This window comes from Coenobita brevimanus, chromosome 87 (genome assembly GCF_032717465.1).
Source record: "Coenobita brevimanus isolate Jiangsu-jjx chromosome 87, ASM3271746v2, whole genome shotgun sequence".
NCBI lineage: Eukaryota > Metazoa > Arthropoda > Malacostraca > Decapoda > Coenobitidae > Coenobita > Coenobita brevimanus.
In genome coordinates this window covers 11111368-11123853 of record NC_137040.1, presented here as the reverse complement: position 1 = coordinate 11123853, position 12486 = coordinate 11111368, and the positions used below count along the sequence as shown (strand labels likewise).

The window sequence follows — 12486 nt, the reverse complement described above, 5'->3', positions numbered from 1 at the left end:
AAAAGCCTTAACTTTCTCTTCCAAAGTACAACAACTGCCCATTGATGGAAAAGGGAAAAAAGAAAAAAAAAAAAAAATCTAAGTTCAGTGGTGTGACTTTGTTTCATTTGTTTCATCACTGTCATGGAAGTCTGATTCCCGTGTGTGATTTCTGTCTGGTACTATCACAGGCAACAAGTCTCCCCATCTAGAGTTCTTGCACACCCTGTAGCACTCACTTCCATGCCTTCGCTTAGTAACTGTCAACTCTTGAAGTTTTCCATAGCTGGTGCAGGTGCGGCAGATAATATGTCTTGTTCGCATCAGTGGTTCCTGAACCAGTCTTGGCCATTTTTCCTCACTATTCCCCTCTCTCGTTCCTCTCCTAAGTACAATATAGCTGAACAGATCTTTGGATGGGATTTTGTGGTTACCAAAAGTGAATGGTCTGTACGTCACACTGAAGTTGCAAGGAATATTTGTGCCATCAAAGAATCGTGGGCAAAAGTTATCATGTGGACAAGGTGAAAAAACATAACCTTCAGCATGAGCCTCTCCTTTTTCCCTGGCTTGCTGACACAAACTCAACACATAGTCACGAGCTTCCTGAACAAGCTTGTATCCTGCATTAGTTCCTGCTTCAACAATCACCAAATAGCCAGAAGTTTTTCGCCACAGAATATCTACTGTTTTTAGCCTGGACTCCATGTTGGGCAATTCAAATAACGATCTGGAGGAGAGTACAATGCTGTATTTAAGTGTATCTGACTGGGGGAGGAACTGCTTGAAAAATGTTCCAGCTTCTCGCACTTTTCGAGGACTATCTGGGTGGCCCCCACGCAGTAATCTGTCTGCTAGGCTGTTCATGTCTGCACTGGCATCAACACATACCACCTCCTTGCATGCTTCTCTCCAAACTTCATCAACAGCCCTGGAATGAAATAAAAGTACTGTACTTTACAGTAATTATAATGACATATGACAACATTGTCTACCTACAGCCATATCCTTAACCCGTTAACTGTGCATGGCGGTTATTTGGAGGCATCCGTGGTGCGCAGACATACAGGTAAAAATGAAATTTCCCAAAGGCCAAATTTTGTCTCAGGAATTGAGAGAACACATGCCAAAGTATTTAGTAATGAAATATTAGCTCGATATTTACCTTGGTAAAGCCATGGATGAACATCGAAATGTCTGATTCCCTATTGGAATGTATGCTTTTCATTTTCTTTTTCAGTTTTGGTTTTGGTTTTGAAGGCTAAAACATGCTTGCATGGGTCGGCCTTGGTCACCATGGCACTATATTCGAAATTCACCCTGCACAGCCAGGGCTGTATTGAGCAGTCGCACTTGGAACAGCCCAGGCTGTATACAGCAGTTAACAGGTTAATCCTGGAGGGTGTGGCCATGAATAAATCCTTTCCATGTCACCCTGTTCTCCAGCACCAGGTTACCCACCCTCCACCTCACACCATCCTCATTCCTATATCTCTCCACCCTGTCCCTCCACTTATCCTTTTGGTCTTCTTCCACCTCCCCCCAGCACCTCACTCAATGTCACTCTCCTAGTCAAAACATTTCAGGATACTTATACTTTTCAACACACTGCATAATGAATTATCACATAACGAGGTTGATATAACATGGGTCCAATGGGGTTGGGAAAGGTGACCTCAACCACGAAGCCTAAAATGGCCCCCCCAAAATGAAAACTCTGCTATTCACCTGAAGTTTGTCCTAAGCTGGTAAGAGTCATCACCCAGGGTCCTCCCTTGCAGCTGGGAGACAGTTGGAGGGCCTGGAGTCCTGGATGATAACTCCACACAAAAAGATATGGTATCTATCTGTCTATCTATTGCAAGACGCCTCAATCCCATAAGAAGTGGCCACAAACAAATTGCCTCCATGTCGCCCTGTCCCCGACCATTTCACTGCCATGCTCCCAGCTCACACCTCCCTCTCTCGTATATCTCTCCATGCCATCCTTCCATCTCATCCTTGGCTTCCCCCTCCCTCTCCCTCTCTCCGCCTTACTCACATACACACTCCTCACTTTCCATCCACCAAGCCACTTCAATGCATGTCTCCTCACACTTTCTATCACGTCCACATCCACACCACAATGCTCCTTCACTTCCTCACTTATCAGTCTGTCTCTCCATGTAACTCCACATGCTCCTCTCAAATAACTCATTTCCACTGCTCTCACTCTTGACTTGTGTCCTCCTAACAAGGTCCAAGCTTCACTTCCATATGTTACATTTGAAATCACTTCACTTAATATCACACACTGCACTATTTGTTAAGCACTTACATTGTTATTTGGCAATTGCAATGGTGTTTCAGTGGCCTTTCATGCACAAAATAAAACAAAAAGCAGATGATCACAGGAAATGGAAACACTTGCCTCAGTCAGCTGATTAGAGGCCCATTATGGTGTGGGTCTGTACATATGGCTGACACAATTTCCAAGTCACAAATTTCAGTATTTCACACACAAAAAGATATCACTTCACCTAATACTGCACACTGCAGTATTTGTTCAGCACTTGCACTGTTATCTGCCAATAACAATGGTGTTTCAGTGGCTTCTCATGCCCAAATAGAATGAATGAAAACTATCACAGCCAATGTAAACACTGGGAGACTTGGCTCAGTCAGCTGAGTAGAGGTCCATTATGGGGATGATGGTTAAGAAAGGCTGACACGATTTCCAAGTTACAAGTTTCAGTATTTCACACACAAAAAGGTATCTCTTCACTTAATACCGCACACTCCACTATTTGTTATGCATGTGCACTGTTCTTTGGCAATAACAATGGTGTTTCAGTGGCCTTTCATGCACAAGGCTGAATGAATGGCAATGATCACAGCCAATGTAAACACTGACCGGCCATCTTGGCTTGCATGCATCGTTCCATCCACACAAGATTCTCGGTGGCGGCCGTCAATAATGTCGATCTAGCATAATCACAATTAATTTTTTTACATTATACCAAGATGGGGTATAACTTTTGAATTATCATTGTGGTAATTTATCACAACGAGAATTCGTAGAACGAGGCTGGACTGTACCTACATCCCACACCAAGCACTCTTCTCCCCCTCTTCCTCAGATACTGCACTCTGCCCACTCTCACATGCCACCGCCTGGCAAATGGAACCTAAAATCCCTGCAGATCACCCCCATATCATTATTTCCACAAGAAAACACTCCAAAACAGTGCAAAAACACATCACTTACACCAACTCCAAGAAAGCAGATTGGACAAAATCACCAAAGAAACACAACAACCCTTCTGCACACTCAGCAACACATCTATCACCAACACTGACTAGCACATTACAAAACTTAACATCATATTTAATGCAGACAAACACCATATTCCACAAGGCAACAGAAGACTACAACAACCCAAACTTTATAGAGGAGATTGCTTTCCTCATAAAACAACATAATTCACTCAAAATACAACCCCCCTCTCTCACACACACAAGACACCATCACAAGGTTCCAACAATGAACCTAAAAAATTGACCAAAATTAACAAAGAAAACGAAACTGAAAAGCCTTGGTAATAATATTCAACCACTCCACAGACCTCTCTTGGCTCTACAAAAGCATCACTTAATCACAAACAAACACCTCCAAGACCCACACCATTGTCACTTCCAGCACCCAACACATCCCTTGTTACAAATAATAAGTATGGTACAGTACTGTAAACATACTCATGGATCACTACACAAACATTCCTTTCAGAAATACAGTACAATCTTCTCTGCACAGATAATCCTTTCCATTCACCCACACTATACCCCCTTTTTACTCCAGAACAGACCTGTAACATTATCATGAAAACAAAGAACTCTACAAACACAGGGATGGATGGCATCAGTAACATCTGAAACACATACAACCACACAGCATCCAAGCCCTCATCAATATAACTAACTATATCCTATTTGATTGCCCTGTGCACCTGAGATGTATGGGGTGAGTAGGGTGTGTTTGATTCACAGCTGCTGATTGGTCGCCGATGATGTCATTAATGTAAATGCCTCAGTCAGCTGATTAGAGGCGGTGGCTGAATTAGGGGGAGGCGGTGGCTGAATCGGTAGAGAGGCGGCCTGCGGTCCTAATGGACCCAGGATCGAATCCCGGCTGGGGCAGGGAACAGTTTAAGGATTTGAATTTCCTAAAGCAGACTTTCCTGATGTACCAGATGACCCGCCGACATGTCGTAAAAATACCCCCGCTAATACCAATACACCAGTCCTGTATGAGACAGCCCTAGCATGTATTCAATATGGACGGTGACATGTGGAGGTGTAGGAGGACTACTGGGCCTTGGGATAGGTCACTGTCCCCAAGAAATAGGCCTTGAAGCCTTTGCCCAGAGTCGGGCACATTAAAAAAAAAAAAGACGTATTACAGTGCAACACGTGGATGTAGGTGTACACTGTGGGCAGATGTAGTGAAACATGCAGACACAGGTGTACACCATGGGTGGATAATTTACTTCAAACATCACTCACAGTTTTAAAAAACTCTACAATCAACTTTAATTTTTTTTCATTCCTGTACACCAGGAAACCATTTACTATGCTGGGTGTTAACCATATAACCAAATTTTGGCACCTGGTGGTTTAGTGAGGAATTATGGCACCCCAATTGGATTGAGCCAGTGAAGGTTTATATCCAAGGGATGGTTGGGGTTTATTGTTCACGTAATGCCACCCGGGGATGAGTGAGGCTGGTCACTCTCATCTTAAATGTCAGGACCAACATGCCTAGCACCCGACTTCTATGCTCCTCATGGGGCAACATAGGATTGGATGATGGATGGATGGATAATGGTACAGTTTTAATGCAAATTTTGACCACTTCAGCTTTGGAAATTATTACATATTTAAACTGGCAGCTTATATTGCAAGCAATTTACATCCATCCATCCATCATCCAATCCTATGTCGCCCCATGAGGAATGTAGGAGCCCAAGGCTAGGCAGTTGGTCCTAACATTTAAGATAAGAGTGACCAGCCTCACTCATCCCCAAGTGGCATTACATGAGCAATCAACCCCAACCACCCCTTGGATATAAACCTTCACCGGCTCAATCCGACTGGAGCGCAATAATTACCCACTAAACCACCAGGCGCCAAAATTTGGTTATATGGTTACCACCCAGCGTAGTAAATGGTTCCCTGGTGCCCAGGAAACCATTTGGCTTGTCACTTAGTGTAGAGTCACCAATAGGCTGAAGGAAGTGGAAAGAATGAAGGAAAGAAAGACAAGAGGGAGTGTAAAGTCACACGTAGGCAGAAGGACAAGGAAAGAAAGACAGAAGGGAATGGAAGGAAAGAAGGATGGAGAGGAAAGGGCAGACACCCGAGAGCAGCACTACTTTGAGTGAGTGGATGGTGAGCGCCCCCACCTACCACAGAGCAATTTACAAATATAAATATAGACAGTATGTGTTAAAATAAGAAATGCTGTAGATTTACATCATCAGCAGCCAATCAGCAGCCGGGAACACACCCTACTTGCTCCATACATCTCTGGTGCACAGGTCAATCAAATAGGGTATAATCATATGCATACTGAAACACTCTCAACATTTGGAAACATGAAGCAATCATTATCATCTATACCTGAACCAAGCAAAGATCCAACACACCCTTCTTCATACAAATCCACAACACTATTTAGCATGCCATCCAAGATAAGTGAATGCCTAATTCTTGACAAAGCCATATTTCATGTCCCCCTTGCTCCCTCACAACACAGCTTTAGGGTCCTATAATCCACAAGCACCTTACAAGCCAACCTCATGCATTAAGTACCTGACATCAATTCCACAAGATCTGCACAATGTACACTTCATACAACAACAGACATTAGTAAAGTCTTTGATGGTCATCAACCCAACGAAATCTACAATACAGGCAAGAAGAAAGCCAAATGGTGGCTAGCCAACTACTTAACTGGTGAACAAGCACATGTTACACTCCAGGGCAAGTCATCATAAGCACAGTAACTTCCTTAATGGAGTTCTACAGGGCTCTGTTCTTTCACCTACACTTTTTAATCTATAGATGCATATTCCCAGGTCTTCACTGCCCACAAAAACTGCCTCATATGCAGATGACATTACCCTAACATTTAGTCATTACATTATAGACACAGCCTGCACACTGCAACAAGACTACCTCAACACACTTCTGACATGGGTCAAGGACCAAAGATCGCTCCAGCTAAATCCACCACCACACTCATCTCCAGTAGCAATCATGCAGCAAAAGTAAACCCCTAAAATAACATTTAACAATGTACCCGAGCCACAGACCCCTTCCAAGATACATGGAGTAAAATAAGATACTGGACTCACCTTTATGAACCACATACTAGACATCAAGAGGCTGTGCACCCCTGGACTCAGTGCATTCAGGGCACTTACAGGGAAAGACCTTGTGCAACAAAAAGAAGCACGTTTCCTAGTTAACAAACATATCTGATCAGTGATGTCTATGTCATTCCAGAAAGGGCCCCCATCCTATTAAACACCTTGCAGACCAAAAAAGGTAAAGTACAGGTGGAGGCAGATGCCATGAGGTGTTTAGCTCCAATGCTCACCTATGTAACTTAAGCCTCTGAGTCTGTGACAGGTTTTTCACTCAATGTCCTGTGATACATGGCCACTGCTACATCCAGGTTACCACAGTTACCTCCCCTAGGTGTTACCCTAGGTACTCAAGTTACCTGCCAACTCAAAAAGAGTGGATGGACACCTGAGTCGAGCGATGCCAGCTGCCCACATCAGGAATCGAACCCTGACACTAACTGGCTGGCAGATTCATAGTCAGTGATGCTAACCACTCAGACACTGCATTATATGCATTATCACTGACTGCACCAAAACTACTCCCACAGCTCACTAACACTTTGAAAATGAAGTCCTCTTTGTTAAAGAATATCTCAATGGAGACACACAGTTCTAATGCAGCAGCCTATGATACCACACAGCATTCCTGTCATTATTTGGTAGTGCCACACAACACAACTAGGCAAATAAAACAATCACAACACATGCCACTTCCACACACTCTGATACTGTCAATAAGGAAACACATAAAGCATACCCTTGTTCTATGACGAGGATGCATTTGAAAAAAAGTCCATCACATAAAGATTTATCATATATCGAGTCAACTATAACATGGGTTTAATGGGGATATGTTTTTGGCTAAGGGTCACCCATCCAATGAAGTCTAAAAACAAGTTTCCAACTCACCGGAGCTGGTAGTTTTTTCACTTCACTACACTTTAACTTGCTACTCACCACCAAATATACATCTAAAACTTACCTTCTGGCTCACTTAAGCTGGAAGTTACCAGTACAATATTTCACTGCACAACATTTCACATGCTACTTGAACTCAATACCACACTATCGTTCCATCACTGACACTGACACACCCAACAGTGAGTTTAAGGACTATCTTGGAACAATCAAATGACTAATAAGCTTGCATGTCGACAATCGTATACACGAAAATAGCCAGTGAGGCTTTTTGTATAGGATCATAATGATCATAAAAACAAAAATGCTATCATATATCAAAAAAGGTCCTGGCTTCTAAATTGTCATATAAGTGATTCACTGCATACAAGTTCACTGAAAAATGAGGGTCTGCTCATAACTCATTCCGTGCACAGGGAAATCAATGCCTCAATCATAACATGACAGAACAAGCCCCCACTCCTGCCATCCACCCATCAGAGGTTTCCTTATGCACAGACGATCAAGTTCACTGAGCTAGGCTCAGATCAGGACATCACCCGGCCCTCCTCAGTTAACAGAGTAGATATTTATTGGATGGAATTAGAGATGCCTTGTGTCCCACTTGCAGAACAGGCCGCACAACATATAATAACACACATAATGGAGCATTGCACAGCTCAAGCCACACTAAAGATGTCGACACTATATCAAAAGTGTAGGAAACCTATGGGACAACCCCATAGTGGTAGCTGCTTACCTGCAGTTAATATGTCTTCTCAGCCAGACAGACGGGTTAAGCAACAACAACAGTAAATTTTGCTGGATTTCAGATCCATGTAGCTATGGGGATAGATATATGTAGACAATATGGTACTAACTGCTGACAGCAATAAAGGGATGGTGAAGAAGGCTAAGAAACGGAAGCAGGGTATGAACGCTATGGGTCTGAGAGTAGGTATAGGGAAAACAAACATTATTATTAGTGAACTGGACAGACACAATGGCAAAGACTGCTCAATGGCCTTGTGATAAAAACAGAGGAGGGATGGCTGTAACTTCAATTTGTGTGCTGCTTGTGGAGGATGGAAACATACAAGATGAGGTGGTGTGAAAAGTTGAATGCATTATGCAACCACTCCGGCCTTGTATGGCCCATTCAAGACCGGAAGAGATTACCACAGTGGATGGAGCTCTTTGGGGTCTGAGAGTTTTGTTATTCATTGCAGGGAAGCTGCTGAATGCTATCTCTACAGTGCGAGTAAAAAATGACAGAAATTTCAAGGGCAGTTGCACTTCCTGACAACGGAAGGGCTCTCCGTTCGGTAGACTGAGATGATTTAGATATAAGGAGGGAACATGTAACTGGGTTGAGCACTGTGCAGATCTGAATGCTTATGGGAAAGCTCCAGTGGGTCAATGAAGGAGAACTATAAGGTAATAAGATGTAAGTTACGTGACTTGATCGTAACGCTGCCAGGGACAGCACGTGCTGGAAAGTAATCATCACATAAAAAAGGCTGACTCATGTAAGCACAGAACACTGCTTTTCAGATTACCTTATTATGTACTGTATGTATGGTGTGTAAGTATATAAGCTGCTGGAGTATTAGCTATTCATGGATACTGTCTGTCAGAGGTAATGATAGGATCCCTCTGTTAACCAAAATAAGGGCCAATGTGACAATAGTAAAGTTAGTAATGCAACAAAATCCTAGGACTACAATAAATGCTTACAGATACGTGCATAACAAAATAAACAATACCCAGATAATTAATTAACATACCTTTAAAAGATAAAAATCATAAACTATGTACTGTACTAATTTCAGTAACATGAAAACAGTACTCTTATATTATCCGTACAAGTTCACTACAGTGCATCTCCTGGCATACATTTTCATATTACTAGTTGGAATATTATACTGTAACCCACATTTTACTGATCGAGTCAATAATACATCAGATATATTTCTTGTTGCTGCATTTTCATTTACAGTTTCAAGGAGGTGAAATTAAAAGAGAGGCTGGTGATGAATGATGAGGGTTGGAGTGTCTCACATATACTGGACACAGAAGATATCACTTTTCTTACTAGTGAACAGGATCTTTGCAGTTTTTTTTTTTTTTTTTTTTTTTTTTTTTTAAATAAATCTATGAGTGGCATGGAAATCAGTAGGATAGAAGTTGTGGAAGCAGTGAAGAAACTTAAATTGGGGAAAGCCCCAGGAATTGATGAAGTGTGTGGTGAAATCCTGAAGCATGGGGGAGAGATAGTAGTAGAATGGATGTGTAAATTCTGCAGATTGGCCTGGGAGGAACGTAGAGTCCCGGAGGATTGGATGTCAGGTATAATTATTCCCTTGTACAAAGGAAAAGGGGAAAAAGAAGTGTGTGGTAATCATAGGGGCATTTGTCTTCTTAGTATAATAGGAAAAGTGTATGGTAGGATACTTATTGACAGTGTTAGAGAAAGAACAGAGGAATTAGTTGGAGAAGAACAGGGAGGCTTTAGGAAGGGAAGAGGTTGTGTAGATCAGATATTCATTCTTAGATCTTTAGTGGAAAAGTTTCTAGAGAAAGGAAAAAAGTTGTATGCGGCTTTCATGGATTTGGAGAAAGCATATGACAGGGTGGATAGACAGGGATTGTGGAAAGTATTAAGAATATATGGAGTAGATGGGAAATTGCTGAATGCCGTGAAGAGTATGTATGATGGTGCTATGGTTGCAGTGCGTGTGGATGGTGAACTGAGTGAGTTTTTCTCTTTGAAGGTTGGGTTGAAACAGGGATGTGTTCATGTCTCCATGGTTGTTCAATCTGTACATGGATGGGGTAATAAAAGAGGTAAAAGGTAGGGTAGTGGATGTTGGAGTGGCCCTGGTGAGAGAGGGTAGTGTTTGGAAACTCCCTGTACTGTTGTTTGCAGATGATACTGTGTTGTTGAGTGAAGACGAAGGTGAACTGCAAGGCTTGGTGGATGAGTTTGGGAGAGTGTGTAAGAAACGGAATCTAAAGGTGAATGTAGGGAAGAGTAAAGTGATGGTCTTTGAGAGAGGTGAAGTCAGTGAATGTACAGTGAGGTTGGATGGTGAGGAATTGGAAAATGTGAGTACGTTTAAGTACTTGGGTAGTGTGATGGGTAAGGATGGAGATTTGGAGGGTGAAGTGCTTGAAAGGGTACAGCAGGGAAGAAAGGTTGCTGGTTCCTTGAAAGCAGTGTTAAGAAGCAGGGAAGTGAGCATGGAAGTGAAAAGTTACTACATGACAGTATTGTAATACCAACTCTAACGTATGAAAGTGAAGCTTGGGCGTTGCTGGAAGGACACAAGTCAAGAGTGAGAGCAGTGGAAATGAGTAATTTAAGAGAAGCCTGTGGAGTCACATGGAGAGACAAGCTGACAAATGAGGATATAAAGGAGCGTTCTGATGTGGATATGGATGTGATAGGAAACGTTAGGAGGAATACACGGACATGGTTTGGCCATGTGGAGAGGATGGAGGGTGAATGACTGACGAAGAGAGTGTATGTGAGTGAGGTGGAGGGGGGAAGAGGGAGGGGGAGGCCGAGGATGAGATGGAGGGATGGGATGGAGAGGTATATGAGAGAGGGGGGTGTAAGTTGGGAGCAGGGCAGTGAAATGGCGGGGAACAGGGCGACGTGGATGCGATTTGTTTGTGACCACCCCGAACGGGATTGAGGCATCTGGCAACAGATAGATAGAGTGGCATGGTTTGAAAACAAATGTAGACAAGAGTTGTCACTGTTGAAAAAGGTCACTCTCAGTGTAATGTGCTAGTGAATAATGAAAGTAATGAAGAACTAAACTGGTGAATGAGTTAAGTCCCTTGATGCAGAAGAAAAAGGGGGAGGGGCAGGGGGCAAATTTAATAAAGAAGTGGAAAGCAGAGCGACTCATGGAAGACAAGATGCTGGCACTATGTAGTGTTGTAAACTGGTAAGCAAAAGCTGATTAACCCTTTAACCGCGGGCTTGTTTTGCTTTTTCTTGCAGCTCCCGCAGGCATATTCGCGCTCCGATAGACTCTCTAAAAATATTTGCCAAAACTCAGTTATTAGTCCTAGAATATTAAAATCATATATGCTTATGGCACATACCTTCAGCTTTCTCCTGGGGTGTTTGTTGAGCCTTCATCGAGTACTGTAGGGCTTGTGGAGACCTCTGAAGTTGGGTAACAAAGTCTCCATGTTACACTTCCCAACAACCCGTAATATGATTACCACAGCCTGATATTATCACTAGAAACACTATTCTACGATTCTCAAATAGTTTGGAATCAATACTCCAAAAAAAAAAAAAACACTGTGAAAGCAATGAAAATTACGAGGGCGTATGACCTTCCCACTTGCGCTAGTTCGCCGCTAGTGTTCTGTCATTTATTATTCATAAAAACACTCACAGTTTATATTTCTATTACTATATAACACTTATATATATCAAAAGTCTTTATCCATAAGTTTCCTTCAGTAACAGTAGTTTATTGTCACTGTAGGCATTCAATTTCTTTCAGTAAAATACGTAGCATTCACTTTCTCGTCCTGTATACTAACATTGAGAGTGAATGTCACTTTCACCTTCACTCTCATAACTCACAGAATTCATAAATGCTAGAGTGAAACTTTCACTTTCATTACTCCTAGGGTATATACTTGTATTCTTATAATACCACTCATTTACGTTTCTATTTACGTTCTCTATTTCATTTACATTACAGTATTTCCATTTCCATTTTATTTACACTGTGTTATGCACTGTCACTTGAAGTAACTTATAAAACTATTTTCCACTGTTCACGTATATTTACATTCATTGCTTTCACTTGCTGTTTACACATTACAGTACAATATACAGTATACAATTCCACTTTTTTTTTTTTTTTTTTTTTTTTTTTTTTTTTTTAATGCGAGGAAGAAGGAACCAAAGGCCATGAGCCCGCAGTAACAGTTCCCTCCAAGAGAAAAACAAAATACAATAGAGAGCCAAATTCAAGATCCGATCATTTTGAGATGCCTGGACACACTGCGTTTGAAAGACTGGAGATCATAGGCAGCAGGAAATACAGACAGAGGGAGACAGTTCCAGAGCTGACCAGTTGCATAAATGAAAGACTGGGAGTAACGGTTAACTCTTGCATTAGAGAGTTGGACAGAAAAGGGATGAGAGTTTGCTGCCAGATGGGTGCTAAGCGCCCGTCGTAGA

The 12486-nt window shown here is 42.1% G+C and overlaps 1 protein-coding gene across 1 annotated transcript in view; it reads right to left on the bottom strand.

Moving 5' to 3' along the window:
• Positions 1-84: 84 nt before the first annotated feature.
• Positions 85-12486, bottom strand: part of LOC145410975 (ribosome assembly protein METTL17, mitochondrial) — a 91113-nt gene continuing 78711 nt past the window's right edge. The window contains exon 6 of the mRNA XM_080281031.1: positions 85-910. Within this exon, the coding sequence (XP_080137157.1) occupies positions 85-910 (826 nt within the window). The remainder of the gene's footprint in view (positions 911-12486) is intronic.